Raw genomic sequence first — 26,717 nt, 5'->3', positions numbered from 1 at the left:
CTTTTTAGTTATTTACTGAAGTCTGAATTTATCCCAGTCTTTGGGGCTTTCACTGACTTTTTGTGTCCTTATATACTTTTCTTTCAATGTTATACTCTCCTTAACTAACTTGGTTAGCTTATCCATCATCTCTTGTGACAATGAGGGTGAGCCTGGTGTTTGAAGTGCTGTAGTCTGTGGTTAGTATGAGCCAGTGGTGCCATTAGTGTTCCAGGATTCTGATAGAGATGAATTTATGAGGATATAGAGTCAAGTTAAACTCTAGAGATTTGAGCCCATAAATAAGGCTGACATTCCCAATGATGTGCTAAGCACAGGCTTTTAGATGGGATACTACTGAGGAAGTGCTGTGCTCTCAAAGGGACACAAATGAGCAAACACTGCACAGTAGGAAAGGTAATATTAAAGAAAAACTGCACGGTCAAATAGACAGCTATGAGGGAATGCTGCACAGTTGGAGCAGCAGGTCAGTTCAATGACAATCATATTGCAGTCATTCCAGAGTCTCTTGTCCTCACGTACCATCCCACCAGTGTCCACATCCAAAGGACTATTAGCTACTCTTTCTGCCATCTCGAGCAAGATGCCACCACCATGCACATATTCGCTTTCCTCCCCTTGTCCGCTTTCCACAGGGATTATTCCCTCTGGCGCATCTTAGTCCACTCCTCCTTCACTCTGAACATACCATGCTCCTACAGCAGCTTCCCCTGCAATCATAGAAAGTGCAACACCTTTCCATTTAGGTCCTTCCTCACTAGCTAGTGCCCCACACCCCTTCCACCTGAAGCAGTGATTTATCTGCACTCCACTCAATCCAGTCTACTCCATCCGCTGCCCACAAGCCGAGTGACTGCCTCACGGAATACCTACATTCTGTCTGTTAAAAATGACCATGAGTTTCTGTTGCCTGCTACTTCAACACGCCACCGTGCTCCCTGGCCAACATTTGTCTTGGACCAGCTGCAGTGAAGCCCAGAGCAAGCTGGAAGAATGGTTTCTCATGATGGACCTCACAGCCTTCAGGGCTCCAGTATTTTGGAGGTTGAACACCATCTCCCATGTCCTTTACCCACCCTCACACCCAGCTCCTGGGTAACTATTAGCACATTTACACCCTCTCATACCCACCCCCAGCCCACATGATGACCCATCGAGGTTCTCCTCTTCCCTGGACACTTGGAACCAGACCCAGAGAAAGCTGGAGGTAATGTGTGTGTGTGTGTCCACCAGTTGCGGGGACAGAGTGAATCCTCCAGCACTGTTTTCCCAGGCCCCGCCCCCGGTCGCCAGGCCCCGCCCCGGTCACCAGGCCCCGCCCCCGGCCCCACCCACTGGTCACCAGTTCCCGCCCCCGGCTCCACCCGCTGGTCACCAGGCCCCGCCCCCGGCCCCACCCACTGGTCACCAGGCCCCGCCCCCCGGCCGCCTGGTCCCGCCCCTGGTCACCAGACCCCGCCCCTGGGATGGTGATTGGGCTGAACGCGACCATCCACCTCTTTCCCCCCCCCTCCAACAGCTCCACGTTGCTTCCGGGCAGTTCGAGCCGCTCCGCGACCTCCAGGGACCGCTCTCACATACGCCACTTCCGGCAGCCGGGGTAGGGGGGAGGGAATCAGCAGTGCACTTCCGGTACCTACAACACACAGGCATGGCGACGAAAGGAAGGTGAGTGAGTGAGTGATGCAGAGGTGGGACAGGCAGAGTATTAGAAATAGGAACAGGAGTAGGCTATTCGGCCCCTCGCTCCTGCTGTACCTTTCACTGGGACGGTGGCTATCCACCTTCAGCATGTCCCTGTAACTGATCAATAGCCTATCTACCCCAGCCTGCTCCATCAGCACTGTGTGGGAAGCTGTTCCAAACACCCTGAACCCTCAGAGAGATCAAATACCTCACCGCTTCAGTGTTAAATCTACACCCCTTTATCCTGAGGCCATGCCCTCTGAACCGAGACTCTCCGATCAGGAGAAACATTCTCTCAGCATTTACTCTGTGAAGCCCCTTAATAATCCTGTATGTTTCAATAAGATCATCTCTCAATCTTCTAAACCCAGTGAGTAAGTATGGGTGGCACGGTGGCACAGTGGTTATCACTGCTGCCTCACAGCGCCTGTAGACCCGGGTTCAATTCCCGACTCAGGCGACTGACTGTGTGGAGTTTGTACGCTCTCCCCGTGTCTGCGTGGGTTTCCTCCGGGTGCTCCGGTTTCCTCCCACAATCCAAAGACGTGCGGGTCAGGTGAATTGGCCATGCTAAATTGCCCATAGTGTTAGGTAAGGGGTAAATGTAGGGGTATGGGTGGGTTGAGCTTCGGCGGGTCGGTGTGGACCTGTTGGGCCGAAGGGCCTGTTTCCACACTGTAAGTAATCTAATCTAATCTAGAGTCCCAATCTGGTTCACCTGTGCTCGTAAAACAATCTTGATGAAGGGCTTTTGCCTAAAATGTCGATTTTCCTGCTCCTCAGATGCTGCCTGACCTGCTGTGCTTTTCCAGCACCACTCTAATCTCCAGCACCTGCAGTACCCACTTCTGCCTCATAAAACAATCTGCCCAGACCAGGGATCACCGTAGTGAATTATCTCTGAACTGCCTCCAATGAAATATTTCCTTAAATAAGAAGTCCAAAACTGCTCACAGTACTCCAGATTTGGTCTCACCAGCATCTTGCACAATTGCACTCAGATTTCCCCAATGTTGTTTTGGAGCACTGTGGTGAACAAAGTTAAAAATCACACAACACCAGGTTATACTACAATAGGTTTATTTGGATGCACTAGCTTTCAAAGCGCTGCTTCTTCAACAAGTGATTGTTCCCATGAAGAACTGATGAAGAAGCAGCTCTTTGAAAGCTAGTGCCTGCAAATAAACCTGTTGGACTATAACCTGGTGTTATGTGATTTTTAACCTTTGTGTTATACTCCAACCCCCTTGAAATAAGAGCCAACATTCCATTCCCCTTCCTGATTATCCCCTGCACCTCTGTGTTAGCTTTCTGCGTATCCTGCACAAGTACTTCGCAGTCCCTTTGTGTTGCAGCTTTCTGCTGTTTCTCTCCATTTCAATAATACTCTGTTCTTCTGTTGTCCTATTCAAAATGAACAACTTCACATTTTCCCACATTTGCCAACTTTTTGCCCACTTGTGTAACCTATCACCATCTCTCTGTAAACTGGTAAACCCTCTTGCAACCCATCTTTCCACTTAGGTTAGCGTCATCAACAAATTTGGCTTCAGTGCATCCACCTCCTTCCTCCAAGTGATAATATATGTTGTAAACAGTTGCGATCCCACCTGTGATCATTGTGGAACTCTGCTGGCCACAGGTCACCAACCTGAAAAAAGAACCCCTTACCCTACTTGCTTTTTCATGTATATTAGCCAATCCTCTATCCTGCTGTGCTTTAACCAGCAACACATTTTCAACTGTGATCTCCAGCATCTGCAGACCTCATTTTTTAATCCTCTATGCCACATTAAACATGGGCCCTTACAACAGTCTTTGATCAAGCATCTTTTCGAACACCTTCTGGAAGGCCAAATACAACATATTAGATTAGATTTCTTACAGTGTGGAAGCAGGCCCTTCGGGGGGCCTGCACACCGACCCGCCACCCACCCATACCCCTACATTTACGGGCAATTTAGCATGGCCAATTCACCTGATCCGCACATCTTTGGACTGTGGGAGGAAACCGGAGCACCCGGAGGAAACCCACGCAGACACGGGGAGAATGTGCAAACTCCACACAGTCTGTCGCCTGAGGCGGGAATTGAACCCGGATCTCAGGCGCTGTGAGGCAGCAGTGCTAACCACTGTGCCACCGTGCCTATCTACTGTTTCCGCTCTAGTTGAGACTTCCTCAAGAAACTCATCGCAATTTCTCTTCATGATGACATGCTGACTCTGCCAGATTAGATTATGTTTATCTAAACATGCGATTGCTTCCTTAATAATGACACAATACCAGATTATAGTCCAATAGGTTTATTTGGAAGTACAAGCTTTTGGAGCGCAGCTCCTTCATCAGGTAGCTTGTGGAGCAGGATTATAGGACACAATTCTTGTAAAAGATCAAAGTGTCATACTTCGGAGTATAACCTGGTGTTATGAGATTTTTAACTTTGTCCACTCCAGTCCAACAATTCCCTTTAGTTTGTCTAATACTACTTGTCTATAAATGGTACTTAATTCCTCCCCTGTACTCTTATAATATTAATGGAATAAAACTGAAGTAAAGTACCTATTTAACCTTCTGCCATTTTCTTGTTCTGAGTAAGTCTCCCGGATTCATTTTATAATGGGCCTATGTTTATTGTGATCTCTGTGGAACTATAAGAGGGAAAATATGGAAACATAGAATTCCTACAGTGTGTAATGAGGCCTTTCAGCCCATCGAGTCTGCACTGACCCTTTGAAGTTCATCCCACTTGGACAAAGCTCCCTAGCTATCCATGTAACACTCCATTTCCCATGGCTAACCCACCTAACTTGCACATCTTTGGGCTGTGGGAGGAAACCCATGCAGACATGGGAGAATGTGCAAACTCTACTCAGACAGTCACCCAAGGGTGGAATCGAACCCACGTGTTATGAGGCAGCAGTGCTAACCACTGAGTATAGATAAAGAAATAGGGAGTATGGTAATAAATGATATAAATATATACACACACACACACACACACACACACACACACACACATATATATACATAGAGAGAGAGAGAGAATGAAAGTCCAGAATAGGGAGGGCCTGAGTATAAACCTGGGATAGAGAGATTTTGTGTGTGTTCATATCTGGGGTAGAGAGAGAGATGCTCAGGAGTTAGAGTTTTTGGCCCATATCAGCTTTCTCCACTATCTTCATCTCACATTAAACTTCTGTATTCCTATCTCTTTCTGCCTTTGTACTTACCCAGCATTCCCTTTAACATTTCTTGGCTTCGCACTGAGTGATTTTAAATAAGGGAGTCTTCACCACGGGAGGGGCTGGCTGGGGAGACCTTGTCAGTGAGTCAGACCTTGACCCAACATGAAACTCCCCATCTGCGGCCCACTCCACATCTATCAGTGCTGGCTCCTGACCATGACCTAGACATCCACACTGAAGCCAAGCCACTGACCTGTCAGGTTCAAGGCCTTGGCATGTACATGCGTGTAACACGGAGCACCTCCCAGAAAGGCCTGACATGGAATGAAAGGTTAAGGTGAATTCAGAGTAGTTCACCACATTCAAACAAAGCACTTGCTATTTTCCATTGTTCCCTGCTGCTCCCTGATATGCCACTGCTGATTTTGAGACTGCATCTGCCCGTGTGTTCGAGGTAATGGGCCATGTGGAGAGTTGTTCCAGAGAGAAGGCGAGAGAATGGCACTAAACGTCAGCACAGTGGCTCGCACTGCTGCCTCACAGCACCAGAGGCCCAGGTTTGATTCCACCCTTTGGTGACTGTCTGAGTGGAGTTTGCACGTTCTCTCAGTGTCTGTGGGGATTTCCTCTGGGTGCTCTGATTTCCTTCCAAAGCCCAAAGATGTGCAGGTTAAGTGGATTAGCCATGAAAACTTACCCCATGGTATCCAGGGATGTGTAGGCTAGGTGGGTTAGCCATGGGAAATGCAGGGTTGTCAGGGATGGGCGGATTTAGGTGGGATGCTCTTCAGAAGGTCAAGTGTAAATTTGATGGGCCGAATGGCCTGCTGACACACTGTAGGGATTCTATGATTCCAAAATAGCTGTACACACCCACAACAGTCCAGGTACTATGGGCTAATTCTGCGATCAAACGGGTTATGCCCGAAACGTCGATTCTCCTGCTCCTCGGATGCTGCCTGACCGGCTGTGCTTTTTCAACAGCACACACTCGACTGATCTGCAGTTCATGCTTTCTCCTGATTGTGTGATCGAGGTGATCAAAATTCTGAGGCACCCGTAAGGAGTCCCTCTTTCTTGTGGCAGGAGGGTTAGTAACCAGAGAAACAAAATTGGAGATAATTAGGATATGAAACAGATGGGAACTGAGAATTTTATTACTAAGTGAGTGATGATCTGAAAGTGGATTGGAAACAGGTTCAATAGTAACTTTAAAAGGAAATTACAGGGAGCAAATAAATGGAGCAGCAGAGTAGTTATAATTGTAAAGCCTTTTAATGGGGCCGGTAAAACTTTAATGGGCCAAATGGCTACTTCCATGATGCTGTCTAATTGTTCAAATCTCTGGTTTTCACTGATCAGCTTTTCTCTCCAATTCTGCAGTCCCGGAGTGAATGAAGTAATGGGGGACTATGTGGTGGGCCAGGTGGCTAACAGCCTGTTCCAGAAACAAGCAAGGAAGTGTATGACAAATCCACTGGTTACTCTCTTCAGCAAGCCAGCCTCCACGACTCAGCTAATCTTCACTCCTGTACCAGAGAACAAGGTAAGTCCCCACTCGTAGAGACACAGGCTCATATTAAGCAGTTGATCCACATTCGATTAGCTCACCATGAATCAGGCACACCAATTCTTTAAGCCAGGTCAGCAGTTCAAAGTTTGTGAGAAGATTTGTAGCTCGGGTGCTCATTGTTGTGGTTCTGTTCGCCGAGATGGGAGTTTTTGTTGCAAATGTTTCGGCCCCTTTCTAGGTGACATCCTCAGTGCTTGGGAGTCTCCTGTGAAGCGCTTCTGTGATGATTCCTCCGGCATTTCTAGTGGTGTGTCGCTGCCGCTCATCCACAAATTCTATCAACAAACACATCGACCTAGACCCAATATACCAGCCACTGCAGTGGACAGCAACGGACAACCGGATGCAGCAGAGACATACCACTATAAATGCCGGAGGAATCAGCACAGGAGGCTCCCAAGCACTGAGGATGTCACCTACAATGGGGACGAAACGTTTGCAACAAAAACTTCCAGCTCGGCAAACAGAATCACAACAGGTCAGCAGTAATAACGGGCTCCCTAGTCCCAGTGGACAGGGCTTCCTGTTCTTACACAAATTATGTGGAATTTTTTCGCTCATGACCTGGTACGAGGGTTAATTTGAGATTGTTCACCCTCAGGTCAGCTGCAGAAAGAGGGACCGTGTGGGCGATGAATCTGACGCCGCCACTGCAGCGAAGCAACAGAAGCCTGTTCACAGGAAGAAGCAGCTGACAGCTGCTGAGAGGAAACTGGCCCAGCGGTGAGTGCTGGCACGCCCAATGGTTATCGCATCACTCTGTTAGCACAGCACCAACTTGTATCTTTCCAATGCCTTTATCATTATGAAATGTCCCAGGATATGTCGTGGGTGTTCAAAAGCAGAGTTTGACACAAAGCCATTCAAGGAAACCTTAGGACATGTGACAGAAAGCTTGGTAAAGGGTCAGATTTTAAGAAGTATTTTCAAGGAAAAGAGGGGGCTGTAGAGGTTCGGGGAGGGAGTTTCAGAGCTTGAGGCCTCAAAGGTAAATAGGAATGTGCATTTTAAAACTGGCTGCTTCCATAACTGGAGCCAGTGCAGCCCAGTGAGCACAGGGAGGTGCTGAGCAGGACTTGATGACAGTGAGGATCTGGACAGCAGAGTTTTGGATGACCTTGAGTTTACAGATGTTATGAGTGTGGAAGATGACATTTATTGACCTTACCTAGTTGCGCTTGAGAAGGTGGTGATGAGCTGCATTTTTGAACTGCTGCAGTTCACCTGTAAGTAGACCCACAATGCTATCAGACAGGGAGTTCCAGGATTGTGACCGAGTGACACTGAAGGAACAGCGATACATACTCTGACCAAACCCTTATGCAGTTGCGGCAAGGCTCTTATACCACTGCACCTTTCGTGTATTTAACACACTGTCCTCTCCTTTCATTACAGCTGCTCTGTTCAGCAAATGCATTGCTTCAGATGATGTACTGATCTGTTTCTGTTTCCACCCATTTGATATTGCCGTCCTACACCAGTGTTACTGTTACACAACTGCCAAACATGGATAAGCTTCTAGAGGAGTGTGGTTCAAGTCTCCTTGCAGCACAAGCTGGGAACTGAGAGATTTCAATTTCTACCAGTGCCTTAGGACTGATTGCACATCGACATAGTCAACCCACAGAAAGGATGCAGCAAAGGGTAGCTGGACTGGGAGTAGGACAGAATGTGTTGTTTTGTGGCAGGAAGTCAGCATTTTAGGGGGAGAGTTTGGGAGGGTGTGAGCAGGTCAGGATTGTAGGGGAGGAATATTAGAGGGTGTTAAAAGATCAGATTTGGGGAGGTCAGGATTGGGCAGGAGGCAACCAGAGGGTGTGGAGAGCTTTGGGTCATGGGGAAACGTGGATTGTGGAGAGGCCAGAGTCAGAATTGTCCTCGTCCCTCTCTGAGCTGCCCTCGCTTTGTGTCATTTACAGCGAGGATGCCTTGACAGCAGCAGACAAAAAGGGTGAAGGGAACCGACGCCGGAAACAGAAACAGAACAAGAAGGTAGAACGAGACAAGTTGCCGGTTGCTGTGACGATGACGAAAGGAAAGGTGGTTGAGTCTGGGACTATGAAGAGCACAGCCATCCCTGAACTGGAAACGATAAAGAATAGAAGGACCCTGTTTGTAGGGAACCTGCCATCAGACTGCAGTAAACAGGTGAGAAGTGGCAGAGGGCTTGTGCACAATCTGCTGATCAGGAGGACAGCTGAGCTTAAAGTGACTGTCGGTCAACACTGTTCTCCTCCGTCAGTTCATCTCAGCCAGGATCCGACAGTACAGCAGCCTGCCTCTGCACAGCACCATCAGGGCATCAAAACACCTGAAAGGGGCTTCACAAACTAAGCTACGTAAGGAGGAGTAAGGGCAGATGACCAAAAGCTTAGTCAAAAAGAGAGGTTTTAAGGAGCACTCTTAGCAAAGAAAGAGAAACTTAGACATGTGATTCACTTTTTAAGAAGTAACAGGAATGCAGAGTACTGGCCAAATGGTAAGATTCTTGGTTGTGTACGTGAGCAGAGAGATCCCTCAAAGTTGCCACCCAGGTTGATAGGGCTGTTAAGAAGGCATATGATGTGTTAGCTTTTATTAATAGAGGGCTCAAGATTCAAGTTTTGCAGCTGTACAAAACTCAGGTGCAGCCACACTTGGAGTATTGTGTACAGTTCTGGTTGCCGCATTATAGGAACGATGTGGAAGCTTTTGAAAGGGTTCAGAGGAGATTCACTAGGATGTTGCCTGGTATGGAGGGAAAGTTTTATGAGGAAAGGTTGAGGGATTTGAGGCTATTTTTGTTAGAAGAAGGTTGCAAGGTGACTTAATTGAAACATACAAGATAATCAGAAGGTTAGATCGGGTGTGCAGTGAGAGCCTTTTTCCTGGGATGATGATGATGGCTAGCACAAGGGGACATAGCTTTAAATTGAGGGGTGATAGATTTGGACAGATGTCAGAGATAGCTTCTTCACTCAGAGTAGTAGGAGTGTGGAATGCACTGCCTTCAACAGTTGTTGACCCTCCAACTTTAAGGGCATTTAAGTTGTCATTGGATAGGCATATGGACGAGAATGGAATAGTGTAGGTTAGATGGACTTCAGATTGGTTCCACAGAACGGCGCAACATAGAGGGCCAAAGGGCCTGTATTGTGCTGTAATGTTCTGTGGAAGTCCAGAGTTCATGACCTCACTGCCTGAAGACATAGTTAGGCATATCGCAGCAGAGTGGAGCATGGATAATATAGTCCCACTCTCAAATTATTTGTGCTAATATTAAAGCAAAATGCTATGAATGCTGGAAATTGAAATTAAAATAGGAAGTGCTGGAGAGAGTAAGCAAGTCTGACAGCATCTGTTGAGAGAAATGAAGTTTTTGTGTCCAGTATGATTCTTCAGACATATTTAATTTAGCATTTCCAGTATTTCTGTTTTATTTTCAGATTTACTCAATCTGCAGTAATAGCTTTCATTATCAGTTTGGACTTTATTACCCATCTCCTGTTCTCATTCATGTTCACCTGTTGAGGTAACTTTCAGGCAGTATTTTGGCAGATGGTGTATGAATAATTTGATATCGGTAGGTAGTCTGTTCAGGAGGAATTGGTGACTTTGGGTCTCTGGTGTTTGAAGCTTTTCACCGGTAAAGATTTTACTGATTTCATTTATGAAGCTGTAGTAGATTAGTTCATTGGGTCGATTTCTGTGATTCACTAACAGCTCCATTATCATTGTATCCTGACTAATCATTGGGCGGCACGGTGGCACAGTGGTTAGCACTGCTGCCTCACAGCGCCTGTAGACCTGGGTTCAATTCCCGACTCAGGCGACTGACTGTGTGGAGTTTGCACGTTCTCCCCGTGTCTGCGTGGGTTTCCTCCGGGTGCTCCGGTTTCCTCCCACAGTCCAAAGATGTGCGGGTCAGGTGAATTGGCCAAGCTAAATTGCCCGTAGTGATAGGTAAGGGGTAAATGTAGGGGCATGGGTGGGTTGCGCTTCGGCGGGTCGGTGTGGACTTGTTGGGCCGAAGGGCCTGTTTCCACACTGTAAGTCTAAGTCTAATGTTTATTGCTCAGCTCACGTCAGACCAGGTGATCTGGTCAGTAACATACTGCTTGCTGCACGTAAACTGCTTGCAGCTTTTCTTATATTACAACAGTAATCCAGAACTCTTCATTGGCTATAAAATCCTTTGGGCCCCTCTGTGCTTGTGAAAGAGATTCTATCAATGCAAGTTTTTTTGTGTATTCCTCAATGGCAGAAGGCTAATTAGATAGACTTGAGTCTTGTTCTACCTCTTAATTTTATGTTCTTAAGTTCCAGTAATCACATTCAGTGCCTTCTCTGTATCTGAGAGCATTATCCTCCTGTCTCCTAGTCTATCACTTGGAATAAGGTATTACATATGGGTTGTTTGTGTCTTTTTAAATAGATGATTAAAGCACTGTTTAAAGAGTTTGGACCAATTGAGTCAGTACGATTCCGTTCAGTGGTAAGACAACATTTATTTTGTTTTATGTTACATATTATTGCTGGTAAAGCTAGAGCTGGTGGACTGATTGTATGATTTCACCCGGGAGAGCGCTGGGTTCCATGTGATGAGTACATTAGAACCCGCGCATCTGTGGATTCGGTTTCACAGTTTTAGTTATCCACAGTTTACCGCAGCCTGAAAACATTCCAGAAATAATTCCAGAGGGCTGCCAGTGAGGCAGGTTTCCCATTTGAATGATAGGGTTCTTTACTATATGTGATTTTGGGCATCCACGGTAGTTCTTGGAACATATCACCAGCAGATATGGGTGGGACACTTATATTTCTTTGTTTTCAGAAGGCTGTAGTTTTGACACTGGAGTATTCACACCTTCTGAGCTCCGAGCCCTGAAAATTCTCCACCCTCCGAGTGAAGCAATTTCTTCTCAGCTCATTCCAAAAACACCAACCTGCCAGCTGGAGGCTGTGACCCGATATTCTAGATTTTCCAGCCTGAGAAATAATCTCTAGTGTCAAACTGTCAAGTCCCATCAGAATCTTGTTTTTTTTTTAATCCATATCACTTCTCATGCTTATAAACTCCAGAGAATATAGGCCTGATTTACACACACCCTCATCACAGAACAATCTGCTTACTCCTGGTGCCAATTTAATGGATCTTTCCAGGTCTTTGCTACTTCCTGTCATTAACTAATCTTCAGTCCAGATTAATACTTTACTCCTAACTTGATGAGTACTTACCTTGCGTATTACCTTTTATTGAGAGTTAAATGTATTTTGGAAATCCAAGTCTCAGAAATTGAGAAAAGTTACAGGAAGGAGTCTATTGAACCCATTGTTTCTACTCCAGCTCTCTGTAAGAGCAATTCAGCTAGTCCCACTCTCCTGGCATATCACTGTTAAGCTTTTCTGTTCAAATAATTAGCCAGTTCTTTTTTGAAAGTCACTGATGGTAATGATGTGTTATACTGTTCGCCACTTCACTGTGAAACTTGGTTTTCTGGTATTCCTTACTTTTGATAAGAGGAAATGATTAATCTGATTATGTTTCTCATGTTTCTTGAACTAAAGGCATGTGCAGAGCCCAAAATCTCCAAGAGATTGGCCACCATTCAGTAAGTCACACTGCTTGCTCACCAGATGTTTGTTTTGTTCATGAGATGTGGATGCTGTTGCCCATCACTGTGGATAGTGATGAGCTACCTTGAACTGTTGCAGTCTATGCGGTGTAGTTACACCCATTGTGTTGGAAAGGAAGTTCTGGGATTTTGACACAGGGAACAGTGATATATTTCCATGTCAAAATGGTGTGTGGTTTGGAGGGAAACTTGCATGGGGATGGTGTTCCCAGGTTTGTGCTGTGCCTGTCCTTCTAAGTGGTACAGATTGTGGCTTTGGAAGCAGGCGCTGTTGAACCGGTTGACTGCCCTCCTTGTAACAGAGACGTGAACCCTACAACAGTGGGTTTTTCACAGCACTGTTTCCTCACTCTCCTTTGCCCTCACATATTCCAAGTAATCAGACAGCAGTCATCAGCTTTCACCATGATAGATCAGCCGTCAAGAGTGTTTTCAGGGATGGAGTCACTGCAGCCAATTCTGCTTCTGCCCTCACTGAACTCCAGGCATACACACACATACACAAGCATGTGTGCACAATCTCTTGTGCATGTTCCCATTTAGATCCATGAACCCAGGTACACATACACAAGAAGTAGCTACACGCAGATTTGATTCCTTACTTCCCGTCTCAAAGGCCCTGAGTCATGGGAATGTCTATTAGTCAACACTGGATGGAACAGGAAGAGGTGACACAGAGATTGAATGTGTTACCTTCCTGTTCCATTCAGACTGGCGGCTGTCTTTGTATGGAGGAGAAAGTGAGGTCTGCAGATGCTGGAGATCAGAGCTGAAAATGTGTTGCTGGAAAAACGCAGCAGGTCAGGCAGCATCCAAGGAACAGGAGATTCCACATTTCAGTCTTAAGCCTGAAGAAGGGCTCATGCCCGAAACGTCGAATCTCCTGCTCCTTGGATGCTGCCTGACCTGCTGCGTTTTTCCAGCAACACATTTTCAGGCTGTCTTTGTATACCAAGCCTGAGAGCGCGTTGCTGAGAATATTCGGACTTGGTTTAAAATCCTGCAACAACAGATTGCTTTGGGTTCCTTTTGTCTTTTTGGTGGGATTAAATGATGTCAGGTGAGAGGAGGAACTAGAACACCAGCAATGAGTGGTTAAGCTGAATCTGCTATTTCCGGGCTGTAAGTTCTATGTAATTCTTTAAACAGACCCAGCCGTCTTCATTTAGCTGCGAATAAGTCTGCCCTCTGGTGTTCTTCCTCTGTATGTGTTCTTCACATTCAGTACTGTGGAAAGCTGCGCTGCAGTTTAGCTGTAATTTGGAATTAAAACTGATATGGAACTAATACCCCCTCTGCCTGCATGCTCAATTTATTTTTAAATGTTCTGTCACCTTGTTCTAACCTGTGTATTTGAAAGTACAAGTGGACAATAAATTTATTGGTGAAATGCTTTCTTTCTCATTCTTCTGTTTCCCCTTGCTAATTTAGGAAGAAGATTCATCCCAAGAGGAACAGTGTGAATGCCTATATAGTGTTTGAACAAGACAGTGATGCAGTCAGAGCTTTGACAAAGTATGTCCTCTGACTCCATTTGTTTCATTTTTGTTGCTCTAGCTCAGTGACTTCTGAATTTTAATGAGAATATGAGATGGGCCAATAGGCCGACAAGTGGCTGATGGAGTTTAATTTAGATACACGTGAGGGACTGCATTTTGGAAAGGCAAATCAGGGCAGCATTTATACACTTAATGGTAAGGTCCTGGGAGTGTTGCTGAACAAAGAGACCTTGGAGTGCAGGTTCATAGTTTTTTGAAAATTGAGTCGCAGGTAGACAGGATAGTAAAGAAGGCATTTGGTATGCTTTCCTTTGTTGGTTAGACCATTGAGTAGAGGAGTTGGCAAGTCATGTTGCAGCTGTACAGGACATTGGTTGGATCACTTTTTTCGAATATTGTGTGCAGTTCTGGTCTCCCTCCTATAGGAAAGATGTTGTGACACTTGAAAGAGTCCTGAAAAGATTTACAAGGATGTTGCCAGGGTTGGAGGATTTGAGCTACAGGGAGAGGCTGAACAGGCTGGGGCTGTTTTCCCTGGAGCGTCGGAGGCTGAGGGGTGACCTTATAGAGGTTTATAAAATCAAGAGGGGCATGGATAGGGTAAATAGACAAGGTCTTTTCCCTGGGGTGGGGGCATCCAGTACTGGAGGGCATAGATTTAGGGTGAGAAGGGAAAGATTTAAAAGGGACGTAAGGGACAACTTTTTCACGCAGAGAGTGGTGTATATATGGAATGAGCTGCCAGAGGAAGTGGTGAAGGCTGGTACAATTACAACATTTAAAAGTCATTTGGCTGGGTACATGAGTAGGAAGGGTTTAGAGGAATATGGGCCAAATACTGGCAAACGGGACTAGATTAACTTCGGATATCTGGTTGGCACGGACAAGTTGAACCGAAGGGTCGGTCTCCGTGCTGTACAACTGAATCTATGAGGCATATGTTTTAGATTTGAATCTGTGGCACAACCTGTTTCAGTGATTTAAAAAATGAAAGAACTGCAGATGCTGGAAATCAGAAACAAAGACAGAAATTGCTGGAAAAACTCAGCAGGTTTGGCAGCATCTGTGGAGAGAAACCAGAATTAATATTTCAGGTCCACTGACCTTTATTCAGAACTCAACTGTTAATAGCTGCCAGTGGGGGAGCAGCCCATTGATAACACAACCCAGTGTGTGGGGGGTTTGGGGTAAGGACATGGGAGAAGGTGCTGAAGCCCTAAAATTGTTGAACTTGCTATTGAGTCCAGAAGGCTGTAGCGTTCCCAGTTGGAAAATGAGGTACTGTTCTTCCAGCTTGTGCTGGAGTACTGCAGTAAGCCCGAGACGGAGACATTAGCTGGGAAACACATGGTGATGTGTTAAAAGTGGCAGGCTGCTGGAAGCTCAGGGACATTCCACATTGAGAGCAGCAAATGCAGTAGACTGGATTGCCTGCAGTGCAGGTAAAGCACTGCTTCGTCTGGAAGGTGTATTTGGTGGATCATGTAAAGTGGGAGGTGGATTGCATGGGACAAGAACACCAACAATGAGTGGTTAAGCTGAATCACCTTAAATGTTGCTTTATTGCATTCAAACATGTTCATGCAAAATGCACAGGCTCACAGGGCAGCCTTACATTTTGGAACCATTATACATTGAGTTTTATTGTTCAACAGAGGTTCTCTATTACAACTAGTACTCAATTATAACAACACTCAGTGTTTTAGTTTTAACTAGTGCTATGTGTTTATCCATTTACTTATAACCTGTAGTCTGTGTTTTATGGTTTATTTCTAATCATGCCTGTGTCTGCATTTTTTACATAGAGAATCTGAATAAATTCTGGCTTTTAATTTAAAGGAACGGCTGTGAAATACAAACTGGCTTTCATATCCGGGTGGACCTAGCCAGCAAGTCAAAAATTGTGAGTTTTGAATCAGGAAGAAAGTGAGTTAGTTCATACTTTATTAGCTAAAGTTAGAGAGTCTTATTTTTCTTTCTTTATTTTGCAGCATGACCATCGAAGATCAATCTTTTTAGGCAACTTGTCATATGGTAAGATGAGTCTTTTTGTAACTGGTGATTTGTCAGTTTTATTCTCCAGTCTATCTCGGTCTTTCAAGCTGCACTGTCCCATTGAAGAAAGGATTTATTGTTTGTGCAGAATAAATAGTTTGTAAACTTGTATCCTTCTCTTTTGAGATGTCTTGAGAATGTGTAGGATACTATAGAAATTAGCTATGGCAATATGTAATTGGCTTAATGGCAGGAGAAGAATGGTGGTGGATGGCTGTTTTTTCGTTCTGGAGGCCTGTCACCAGCTGTGTTCTGCAGGGATTGGCTCTGGGCTGCCTTTTGTTTGTCATTTATGTAAATGATTTGGATGAGAATATAAAAGACATGATTAGTAAGCTTGTGGACGACACCAAAATTGCATAGTAGACACTGGAGAAGGTTTGGACCAAAGGGTCTGTTTCTGTGATGTATAACTATAAATGCAAGATTTCCTTTATAAATGAAACCAGGAACATAGTGGTTCCATTTCTAACGGTTATCACCCTCCCGGTACCTGTTTGATGTAATTGAGGGGCTCAGGGTCTGCCAAAGGAGTTCCATTGTTGATTGAGCAGCTGATTAACTCACTTTGCTGTGTTCTGTTTGAGCGTAGACATCAGTGAGGATGAAGTACGAGAACACTTCAGCGAATGTGGTGCAATTGAGTCAGTCCGGATTGTGAGAGACCATGAATCAGGAATGGGAAAAGGCTTTGGATATGTGCTTTTTCAGGTGAGGTGATCAACACAGCCAACCTAAAACTTAAAAACTATTGCATTAGAATCCCAGGATACAGAATCAAGAGAATTTTGAAAATTGACCATTGAGTCTTTCACTGGTGTTTGTCACATTCTCTTGCTCATTCCGTACTATTTTTCATGTCACTTTGCCTGTTTTTTTTGGAAAAAGCCATGGGATACCTCCATCTGAGCTGGCACAGAACGTTTCATGAGTTTTTTTTTTACTTTAGCTCATGATGTAAGATGGGAGAAATCAAATTGTCTGCTCTTTTAAACACCCACTGTTCTTGTTCCATTGACTTCAGTCAAAACAGTGATGCTATAAGGCACAGAACTGAAGCAAATGAATTTTGAAATTCTTGTCCTTTTTTATGATCCCTTGATGACCTCAACTCTCCTCCATGCCACAACCTTCCCTCCCTGTAACCCCCGACAACACACCTCTCTGTAACTTTCTCCAGCTCTGAGAGGCACATGAACTCCTCCAATCCTGGCCTCCTGCACAATCCCCATTTTCTTTTGCCTTCCAGTGGTGGCTGTGCCTTGAGTTGCTGAGACCCTAAACTTTGGAAATCCCTCCTTAACCCTCTGCATCTTTTGATCTCACTTTCCTACATTTAAAGCACTGCTTTAAAAGCCTGCTGACTTTGTTGGTAATGCTTCTGTGAGATGACAAGGGCTGTTCTGCTGCTTGAAAATTGCTATAGAAATAAAGCTATTATCTTCCCTTACTGGCTTCAGGTTGTTCAGCTTTATTTGTACGAGTGCTGAGACACACAGTAAATGCACCCACAGCTGGCACAGGATAGTTTCAGTAAAAATGATTGAGAGATGCAAGGCCCAGTGTCAAAATAATAATGTGAACAGTCACACTTTCTGTTGCAGAACACAGATGCTGTAACTCTGGCCCTAAAACTCAATAACTCCGAGCTGAAGGGTCGCAAGGTGAGAGTCAACCACTCACTGAAAAAGGATACAGCCAGCAAGGTCCAGCGAAGGAGTGCTGGGGACACAGCCAGCAAGGCCCAAGCAATGAGGAATCCACCATTGGTCAATAGATTCGCCGGGATCATGACAAAGCCAGTGGAGGGGGATAAAACAAAGAAGATGAAAAAGAAGAAAATGCAGAAGTGTAAACTAAAGCAGAAAAGGGGCAGCAAGGCTAAAAGCAAATAGTGAAATACTGCATCCTTCTGAAGTTCTCATTCATCCTCTGGGGACACCAGCTCACTTAACATTGGCAGAGGATTTCATCATGGAACTGTAATTGACATGAGAGCTGAAATTGACATGAGAGCTGAAATTGACATGAGAGCTGAGAGGTGGCTTTGCTCTGAGGCAGTTTTTCTCTCTCTCCAAATCTGACCTGCAGATTATCCTTCTTCCTGTCCTCTGAACAAGTGGTTTGGAACGAGCTGACACTGTTGAATATTTGTTGTGTGTGAAGGATTCTCTAATATGGAGCAGCACCCCTATTTCTTAGATCTAACCCATTTGGTTTGTTTGCCTTTTGGGGTGCAATTTGAGCAATAAAATATTTTCCTAGAGTTTGCGTTTATTTGCTCTCTTCCACCTCTCCCTTGTTTAAAGAAGGCTGATCAGTTTGAGCAGTAGCAGTCCTCTGGGCCACAGGGGTCAGGGCTGGGCCCTCAACTGTTTATTTATACAAGTGATTTGGAGGAAAGGACAGGCAATATGACAACTAAATTTGCTGATGACACAAAGATAGGAAGAAGAGTTTGTGAAGAGGACATAAGGGAACCTACAAAGGGATGTAGATCGGTTAAGTGAGTGATCAGCCATCTGGCAAATGGAATATAATATGGGAAAATGTGAATGTCTGTTTTGGCAGAAAGAAAATAGAAATGTAGTCTATGTTTGGAAGCATATGATCTCAATGATGAGAGGATGCAGAAAGATCTGTCTTGTAATGAGTTAATGATTGGGTTGCAGGTACTGCTGGCAATCTGGAAAGCTAAGAGAATGTTATGTTTTATGACAAGGGGAATTGAATGCAAGAAGGTGGTTATGTTTCTGGAGTTGAGATGAGTCAGGGGTGACTTAACTGGAACCTGTAAGATCCTGAGAGGACTTGACCAAGTGGACATGGAGAGGATGTTTCCACTTGGAAGGATCTAGAACTGAGGGTTACAGTTTTAAAATAAAGGTACAAAGAGAAAGTGTTCCCGAGGATGGAGGATCTTCGGAATTTATTTAGAAGGCAGTAGTTGGGGTGTTTGTATGGATGCAGAGGCCAGCCTGCCCTTGGGGGGGAGGGGGTGACGGGAATGTTTGGTGTGACGCGGGGAATCAGGCAGAGGCGGAGACAGCTACGTGTCAGGGCGCGGTCGCAGGTTGATGACGACGGGGTCTTTTCCTGGTCGGGCGGAGGAGGGCGGTTGAGGGTCATGGTGACGGGCGGCAGAGCCTGAGGCCGAGTCCGAGGATCAGCGAGGAAGCTGCCGCCCGCTCCGGGACCATGGCTGGGAGGACGAGCGCCATTGCTGCGGGCCTGTGCGGGGCGCTCTTCATCGGTTACTGCATCTACTTCGACCGCAAGCGGCGGAGCGACCCCGACTTTAAGAGCAGGCTCCGGGAACGTGAGTGACCCCGGGGCCCGCACGTGTCACCGCGCCCCCGGGGGGCAGGCCGCCTGGCGATGGGCCGCATGGCCTCCTCTCTCCTCGGAGCGGGCGGCTCAGGCACCAGCGGCCCGGGAGACAGCAGCCGGCCCTCCCTCCACCCCCCCTTCCCGCACCGACACCACACTCCCCTCGTCCCGGCCCGGGGGGGGTGTGCTGCGGGGGGGGGGGAGCGGGAGGGTGGGTGTGCTGTGGAGGGGGTGGGGTGTGCTGTGGGGGGGGGAGGGGGTGGGGTGTGCTGTGGGGGGGGGGAGGGGGTGGGGTGTGCTGTGGGGGGGGGAGGGGGTGGGGTGTGCTGCGGGGGGGGGGGGAGGGGGTGGGGTGTGCTGTGGGGGGGGGGGGTGTGCTGTGGGGGGGGGGAGGGTGAGTGCTGTGGGGGGTGGGTCCTGGGTGGAGAGGTGGGATGTGCTGTGTGGGGGAGGGGGCGGAGAGGGTTAGTGCTGGAGTGGGGGAGGGAGAAAGGGGCAGTGCTGGGGGTGGGCGTTGGGATGTTGTGCCAGATTGTGTAGCTGCATTGGGAGGTAGTGTGCTGGAAGGAGGAGTGGTGGGTCTGTTTGTGTAGAGTGAGGGGTTTTGGAAACCAAAGTGTGCTGAGTGCAGGCATACACTTGGTGGGGATTGGATTATTGTGGGTCTGAGAGGTGTGTGCTACTTGCCTGTCCCCTATCAGAGTTAGATTCCATTCAGCCCCCTCGTTGTTTTGTATCACAACAACCCAAAACAAAAAGGAAGTGAACACTCCAGAGAATTATAGAGCCCTGAGTCATAGAATCATACAGCACGGAAACATTCCTTGGTCCAACCAGTCCATGCCAAGCGTAATCTCAAACTTAACTAGTCCCACCTGCCTGCTCCTGGGCCATATCCCTCCAAACCTTTTCTATTCATGTACTTATCCAAATGTCTTTTAATCGTCGTAATTGTACCCACATCCAACACTTAGGAAATTCATTCCACACGTGAACCACCCTCTATGTAAAACAATTGCCCCTCATGTTTTTTTTGATATGAGGGAAAATACAACTACCATTAACCCAATCTATGCCCCTCATTATATTATCTTCTGTAAAGTCACCTCTGGGCTTCCTACACTCCAGTGAAAAAATGTCCCAGCCTTTCTTTATAACTCAAACCTTCCATCCCCAGCAGCATCCTGGTAAATCTCTTCTGAACCTTCTCCAGCTTAATAATATCCTTCCAAAAGAGGCCTCACCAACATCCTATATACAACTTCAACATGACTTCCCCACTCTGATATATTCAGAGGACTGAGCAATGAATGCAAGTATGCTAAATGTCTTTTTGACCACCTTGTCTATATGTGATGCAAACTTTCAAGAATTATATGCCTGAACCCCTAGGTCCTTCTGTTCTACAATATTACCCAAGGCCTTACCATTAATTGTATAAGTCCTACCTCACTTGTTGTACCAACAAGCTCTTTTATCCATGTTTGAACCAAGGCTGTGATGGGGTTAGGAGCTGATTGGCCCTGGCGGAACCCAAACTGGGTGTTGCTCAACAGATACTGCTTGATAGCACTGTTCATAATCCCTTCCATCACTTTACTGATGATCGAGAGTGGACTGATGGGGCGCTATCTCACCAAGTTTTACTTGTTCTTTTTGTGTCCAGGATGTTCCATATTGTCAAGTAGATGTCTGTGAGAGCTGACTGAAACAGCTTGGTTCATGGTCGAGTTAGTTATGGAGCACAAATCTTCAGTACTATTGCCAGATGTTAGTACAGTGGACTTTGCAAGTTTGACAGGGTTGGATTTGCTGTTTGTTGTTTCCAGTGCCCAGGTTGATGCGAAGTGGTCTGTCAAGTTTAATTCATTTCTTTAGACTTTTCAATCATTTCAGACAATTGAAAGGTTTGCCAGGCCATGTCAGTAGGCAGCCAAGAGTCTGGAAGTGATGTTACCTCTTACGTTTTACCTTCCCTTCTCATTGCAAAATCAAGTCCAAAATATAATAAACAACTGTAGTTTGCCAATGCCGATGGCACGGTCCAGGCTATTAATCATGCAACCAAATCTGTGGGTAGGAAATCAGGCAGTGTTTGTGGCTGGCCCACATTATGCAAGATGCTGCATTTAGTGTATGAGCCTACACAGCGTCCTTCTTTGCTGAAACAGTTAGAACACAACCGTCCTAACCCCCAAATGTGCATGGAACCTGGGGAGTAGCCCTGTATTAAGGAGACAGCATCTCATCTTCCAATCTCCATTTTACAGGAAGGAAGAAGCAGAGACTCGCCAAAGAAAAGGCTGGACTATCCCGGGTAAGTTTAGGTGGACCCAGGATGTGAAGTTGTGAGCTGCCGCTTTGAAAAACCTGGGTCGGACTGGGGTGGGGAGTTGGGCTATTGCCTGCCTCTTAACACAGCTGCATTCTGTAAACCCCCAGCTTGTTTTGTCTCACAACAAGTCGGACAAAAAGGAATGCAAAATGAAAGCTCCAGAGAATTCCAAAGTGCTGAGCTTCACTTGTGCTTTTCACTATTTCACCTCTCTGACAATTCCATAAGACACAGGAACAGAAATTACGCCGTCCTGCTCTGCCAAACAGGAATAGTGATGCAGGTGGCTGTGGGAAGAGGTTATTGCCTCTTTTCAATACAGGATTGGCAACACAGTCGCAACCTGGAAGAGGGGACTCAGAAATGCCTGTGGGTGGGGATGAGCAAGGTTCAATCACTGGGACAGAATCTGTGTCAGAGTTTGACAGAGCACAGCATTCATTGTGGATCTGGAGGGGGAACCTCTGCCTGGATCTGAGGAGCTGGGGAGTGGTCCAAGTCCAGCCCAGCACTGGGTAGTTTGAGGACACTGTCAGGTATGCAGAATGGTGTGTCTTTGGTCTGAAGTGAGGTCCTAGTTGAGGTTGGACCCACATGGCAAGGCAGTAGCTGAAGTTTTATCTTATTTTCTTCTCCAGTCCCAAAACCAATCAGTCCTGTTGCTACCTATCCTGCTTCCAGTAGGTGTCCTGTCCCAGAGCATGAGTTCTTTATGTAGCAGCAGGTTAAAGTCAGGACAGGGCTGCTCCATCACTTCTCTCGTGGGTGTTGCTCCTGGACGGAGACTGAGAGGCTTGTGTTTTATTACGTTGGTGCTGATCAATTTTATCAAGTGAAATATGTTTGGCCAGTGGTGTTAAAGTGAGAGTTCTCCAGGACTTTCCCACCCCCTGGGGTTTGATCAATCCTTGTTCTCACCTGGTTTTGCCAGTGATTTGATGAACCATTAATAGCTGGGGTAGGAGATTGAGAGAGTCCAGTCAAATGAAATTCCCAAACAAGTGTCTGCCTCAAGCTAGTGATCTGTTTTGGGAGACAGGGGCAGCAGGTGATCAAATTCATTGACCCCCCCCCCCCCCCCCCCCCAAGTGAGCTATGATTATCTGTCCCTCTAAACCTCACTTTAATTTTAGAGGTGGTTCCCTTTCTGCTGCACCCAGCAAACTAAAGTATTCAGCCAGTGAGTAATAACAAACTTTTCTAAACTGCACGTTGCTTCCTTGTTTTGCAGTTGCCAGACTTGAAAGATGCGGAAGCTGTGCAGAAGTTTTTCCTGGAAGAGATCCAACTAGGCGAAGAGTTGTTAGCACAAGGTCAGAACTTCAACTGTGCCATTACTGTACTTAAAAAGAAACAACCATCCCAAACACACCTCTCTCGGTGCCCAGGACCTAAAAAACGCTGCCCAGGGGTGTGTTGGGTTGTTATTTGGTCAGTCATCCACTTTCTGCCACAGATTCATAGTTTGAGAATTGTAATTAATTTGTTTAAACTCCAGTCTCAGTAAAAGTGACCATGGCACAGTTTAATTGTCATTTACGTGCCTGGCTGAATGGCGGATGTTGCTCTGCGAAAGGAAGCCTGTTGTTGTTGCGACTCTGGGACTACCAATGTGACTTGCGTCCCAGCACAAAGTGGACCCACCAAACTTTACCCCATCAATCTGAGTGGTTCCGCTATCTCCCTTCATATTTGCCAGATATTTGATAAATATCAGCCCTGTCCCTGTCCTGGACACTTGTTAAAAAATAGTTCTTTATTGGTTCGATCACAGAAAAGCAAACTAAGGCATTGTAGGGTTTTCTGGTTCTGTATAAGCCAGGCCTCAGTTGTTTGGAGTCCACGTCTCGTGACAATAGCTTAAGTCAGAAGATTGGAGGTTCAGGTACTAAAAGGCCCATATTTCAGTGCGGCATCAGAGGAATGCTGTAGGGTTGGTGGTATTGTCCTTTGGATGAGATGTTAAACTAAAGCCCTGTTTACCACTTCAGACAGCTGCAAACAATCCAAATCATTTATCCCTCCATCATCATCTGAAAACAAACTGCCCAGCGTTGTTTTTGAGAGTTTATGACTGTCGCATTTCCTACATTACGACGTCATTACATGTGTAAAGAGCTTCATTCACTGTAAAGAGCTTTGAGTATCTGGTGGCAGTGAAAAGTGTTATAAAAATGCAACATTTGCCTGACTTTTTGCTCGTCATGATTTTAATCTATCCACTATTGGCAGCTGTCCTGGCCCCATATTGTAGGGTTTCTCCCTGAACACTGTCTGCTTCTCTCTTCTTCTAATGCACTGTAACCTAGCTGTCAGTCACCAATCTTTCATGTGGTTAAGAATGCTGGTTTTGATTGGAACATTCCTGTGTAATGCTTTCAGATATTTTTCTATGTTACTGGTACTATGTAAATGCAATATGCTGTTCACAACTATTGGGTTTCTCTTCTCTGCTGTTTGATCTGTGCATTGTGAGATTGGAAAAACTAGTTTGGCCCTCACTAATCGCAATCTCCAGAGATCCCAGAACTCCATTTATATCAGTACAATACTCTTTTTGTTTGAAATGTTGCAAATGAAAAAGAGAGGCTGTTCCTTTGACTTAATTCTGGAGGTGTTTGTGCTTTTAGCAAGAAAGGGGATGGGTAATAAATACCAATTTTAATCACATTAAGCATACCCTTTTCCCAAGACACGACCTTTCTTGATCTAAACTGGAGTGTTTTCAGACTTCAAGCTGTGACTGTCTTGTTCCTGCAGGTGACTATGAGAAAGGGGTGGAGCACCTTACGAACGCTATAGCTGTGTGTGGACAACCTCAGCAGCTCCTACAGGTGTTACAGCAGACCCTGCCTCCGCCTGTCTTTCAGATGCTCCTGACTAAACTGCCAACTATCAGCCAGGTATAACACAATGACCAGGTGCAATTCAGGGTGTGGGGGAGAGGTGTGAACTGGCTTTTACTGGGACAGGAGGATTATTTCTAGTGGTTTCCCACATTGTGGGGAATTTGGAGTGGGCTGGGAAGGGTGCTCTCTCACTAATTAGTGGAGCAGTGCTATGCCGAGGTCAGCCTCCGGTGCCCTTTGTATTGATACCGTCTGCAACAATGCCATAGTGCCCCCTGGCCCCCCCCTGTCACAGCCATTATGGTGGAGTTGGGTTTGCCCGCATCTGTGATCGGCTGCAGCCAGTTTCCTTCCTGCTGGCTCATTCGGACTGCTATTGGAGAACGTAACAACTCTCTTCAAGGTCTTGCCATTCATGTTCAGTCTATTCTCTCAATGTAATGGATAGGGGGCAGAGAGACATCAGTGAGGCAGGGAGGTGGTGAGCACAGAGGGGTGCACTAATGTGATCTGAGGTCACAGTCAGGGTCAGGAACCAACAGTGCAGTCTCTCTGTGATGCTGGTGTGATTTGCAGCCTGTTATTGGTTCGGTGAAGTTTGCTGTTCCCAGCTGTGGCTTTCCCATCCTTTATGACCTGTGCTCACTCTGATGCTCGAAATGCCACGCCTGGTGTGGGGGCAAAGATGAGGACCCTTAACACAGCTGCATTCTGTAAACCCCCGGCTTGTTTTGTCTCACAACAAGTCGGACAAAAAGGAATGCAAAATGAAAGCTCCAGAGAATTCCAAAGTGCTGAGCTTCACTTGTGCTTTTCACTATTTCACCTCTCTGACAATTCCAAACAGAATCAGTGATCTCTCAGTGGCCATTTCCAAGTTTGAACCCAATTTGGAAAGTCCAGTTCAGGGTAAAGGCCTTGAGTTAGTGAGCTCTCCGCCAGCACTTTTATTCCATCCCAAACTGTGGGAGTGATTGTGGAAGAAGCTAGGTTACCCTACTGTGTATCTTCAGCTGAATATAGTACACTAACAAATAAAACTAAGATGGACAGGAGTGTATATCAGTGTGGGACACTGTGAGGAAGGATGGTTTGTTCCTGCAGTGATGGGGATGTTAAATGGCACCAGTGGCTTCTTTCATTTCCCCATTACGATGTGACGCTGCCGTGCTGCTTAGTTTCTTTGGGTCAATTTGGGAAGAAGCTGATCTTTTGCTTTGGAATAGGAAGATATTTTTAGATTAGATTACTTACAATGTAGAAACAGGCCCTTCGGCCCAACAAGTCCACACCGACCCGCCGAAGCGCAACCCACCCATACCCCTACATATACCCCTTACCTAACACTACGGGCAATTTAGCATGGCCAATTCACCTGACCCGCACATCTTTGGACTGTGGGAGGAAACCGGAGCACCCGGAGGAAACCCACGCAGACACGGGGAGAACGTGCAAACTCCACACAGTCAGTCACCTGAGTCGGGAATTGAACCCAGGTCCCTGGCGCTGTGAGGCAGCTGTGCTAGCCACCGTGCCGCCCTGAGTGAACCTTTAATACGCTGAATTATAGAAAAGAGAAAGAACCTGTATTTCTGTAGTGCCTTTCGTGATGGCAGCATGTTGTAAAGTACTTCATACCCAATGAAGTTTTTTTTTTAAGGAGTGTAGGCATTATAATGCAGGACAAGTGGAAGGCACTCTTACCCAGCAAGCTGCCATAAACAGCCACCTGATAGCTGCTGGATAAATTGCAAGGGAATATTGATATGGGGTTGGGAATCTGAGTTGGTAAGTATTTTTCACAGCGGGGTTTGGCGATTTCTAATCATTGTCTTGTCTTCCTCCACAGAGGATTGTGACTGCACAGGCTTTAGTCGAAGATGATGTGGAGTGAAGTGGGTTTCCTGTGATAATTGGCAATGTGAGCAGTGGTCTCACCTTCCAGTCCTGTCTCTCTCACTCTACATTTAGCACAAAAGTGGACTCTGAATTGATTTTGGGAAATGTGTCATTCTCACTGCTAAAAGTTCCTGTTGCATCACTTTATTTATTTCGCAGTGTGTTTTAATACTAATTCACTGGATACCATATTGCAGTTGTACTGCCGAATGTCATCTGTTTCTTGGTGTAACTCTTGTCAGGGATGTAATCCTATACAGACACAGAGTATGTTGTGGTGTACACTAGAAGAGTCTGCTCCTTGCACACCAGGAACTTGCTGCCAGACAGTTCCCCAATCTCCCTGATCCACTGCTGCTTGGTTCAAATGGATGCTGTTGTACTTCAGAGATTTTTAATAAATTTATTCAATCAAATGCAGCCCTCTGCACTCTGTTTCAAAAGTAAGTGTTGTAAAGGGACATGTACTTGGTAAACATACACCATGATAAAGCATACCTAACCACTGGGTTGTACTGTCATAGGCAGTCAGCACCCACAGAGTATAATGGTACTGAAACTATAGATCATTTACTGAATGTGCGTTGGTTGAGTAAAGCTTGTGTGGATCTGTTGAGGAGGAATCATTGTTTTGAAGAGGTCGTTTATTTCCTCATTCACAAGATGTGGGGTGACCCTCACTTGGACAGT

The 26,717-nt window shown here is 46.0% G+C and overlaps 2 protein-coding genes and 2 non-coding genes across 4 annotated transcripts; all 4 read left to right on the top strand.

The window, feature by feature from the left end:
- The first annotated feature begins 1,507 nt into the window (after window positions 1-1,507).
- On the top strand, window positions 1,508-17,878 carry rbm34 (RNA binding motif protein 34). Its single transcript, XM_060821479.1, has 11 exons — window positions 1,508-1,668; window positions 6,256-6,418; window positions 7,047-7,168; window positions 8,365-8,593; window positions 10,860-10,919; window positions 11,993-12,036; window positions 13,492-13,575; window positions 15,399-15,462; window positions 15,551-15,593; window positions 16,207-16,325; window positions 17,219-17,878. The coding sequence occupies exons 1-11, from the start codon at window positions 1,652-1,654 to the stop codon at window positions 17,507-17,509; spliced, it is 1,236 nt and encodes a 411-aa protein (XP_060677462.1). The 5' UTR covers window positions 1,508-1,651; the 3' UTR covers window positions 17,510-17,878.
- Window positions 17,879-18,698: 820 nt separating this feature from the next.
- On the top strand, window positions 18,699-26,443 carry tomm20a (translocase of outer mitochondrial membrane 20). The gene is made up of 5 exons (XM_060821478.1): window positions 18,699-18,933; window positions 21,215-21,261; window positions 22,511-22,592; window positions 24,040-24,182; window positions 25,978-26,443. Exons 1-5 carry the CDS (start codon window positions 18,813-18,815, stop codon window positions 26,020-26,022), a joined length of 438 nt encoding a protein of 145 aa, XP_060677461.1. The 5' UTR covers window positions 18,699-18,812; the 3' UTR covers window positions 26,023-26,443.
- Window positions 21,366-21,500, top strand: LOC132809558 (small nucleolar RNA SNORA14). Its single transcript, XR_009642420.1, has one exon. It is a non-coding gene; the product is annotated as a small nucleolar RNA SNORA14 (small nucleolar RNA).
- LOC132809547 (small nucleolar RNA SNORA14) lies at window positions 24,833-24,967 on the top strand. The gene has a single exon (XR_009642415.1). It is a non-coding gene; the product is annotated as a small nucleolar RNA SNORA14 (small nucleolar RNA).
- Window positions 26,444-26,717: the final 274 nt, after the last annotated feature.

Source organism: Hemiscyllium ocellatum, chromosome 3, assembly GCF_020745735.1.
Source record: "Hemiscyllium ocellatum isolate sHemOce1 chromosome 3, sHemOce1.pat.X.cur, whole genome shotgun sequence".
In the NCBI taxonomy this organism is placed as follows: Eukaryota; Metazoa; Chordata; class Chondrichthyes; order Orectolobiformes; family Hemiscylliidae; genus Hemiscyllium; species Hemiscyllium ocellatum.
Note: the sequence above shows the minus strand (reverse complement) of the source record. Positions and strands in the feature narration are given on the sequence as shown.

What these genes read in the sequence shown, in the direction of transcription:
- rbm34 (XM_060821479.1), top strand. An exon ending in GCAGTCAGAGCTTTGACAAA is followed by an intron (nt 13,576 to 15,398) that starts GTATGTCCTCTG and finishes TTTAATTTAAAG; the next exon opens with GAACGGCTGTGAAATACAAA. An exon ending in TTTAGGCAACTTGTCATATG is followed by an intron (nt 15,594 to 16,206) that starts GTAAGATGAGTC and finishes GTTTGAGCGTAG; the next exon opens with ACATCAGTGAGGATGAAGTA.
- tomm20a (XM_060821478.1), top strand. Translation starts at nt 18,813, where the DNA reads ATGGCTGGGAGGACGAGCGCCATTGCTGCGGGCCTGTGCGGGGCGCTC. An exon ending in CGAAGAGTTGTTAGCACAAG is followed by an intron (nt 22,593 to 24,039) that starts GTCAGAACTTCA and finishes TTGTTCCTGCAG; the next exon opens with GTGACTATGAGAAAGGGGTG. An exon ending in AACTGCCAACTATCAGCCAG is followed by an intron (nt 24,183 to 25,977) that starts GTATAACACAAT and finishes CTTCCTCCACAG; the next exon opens with AGGATTGTGACTGCACAGGC.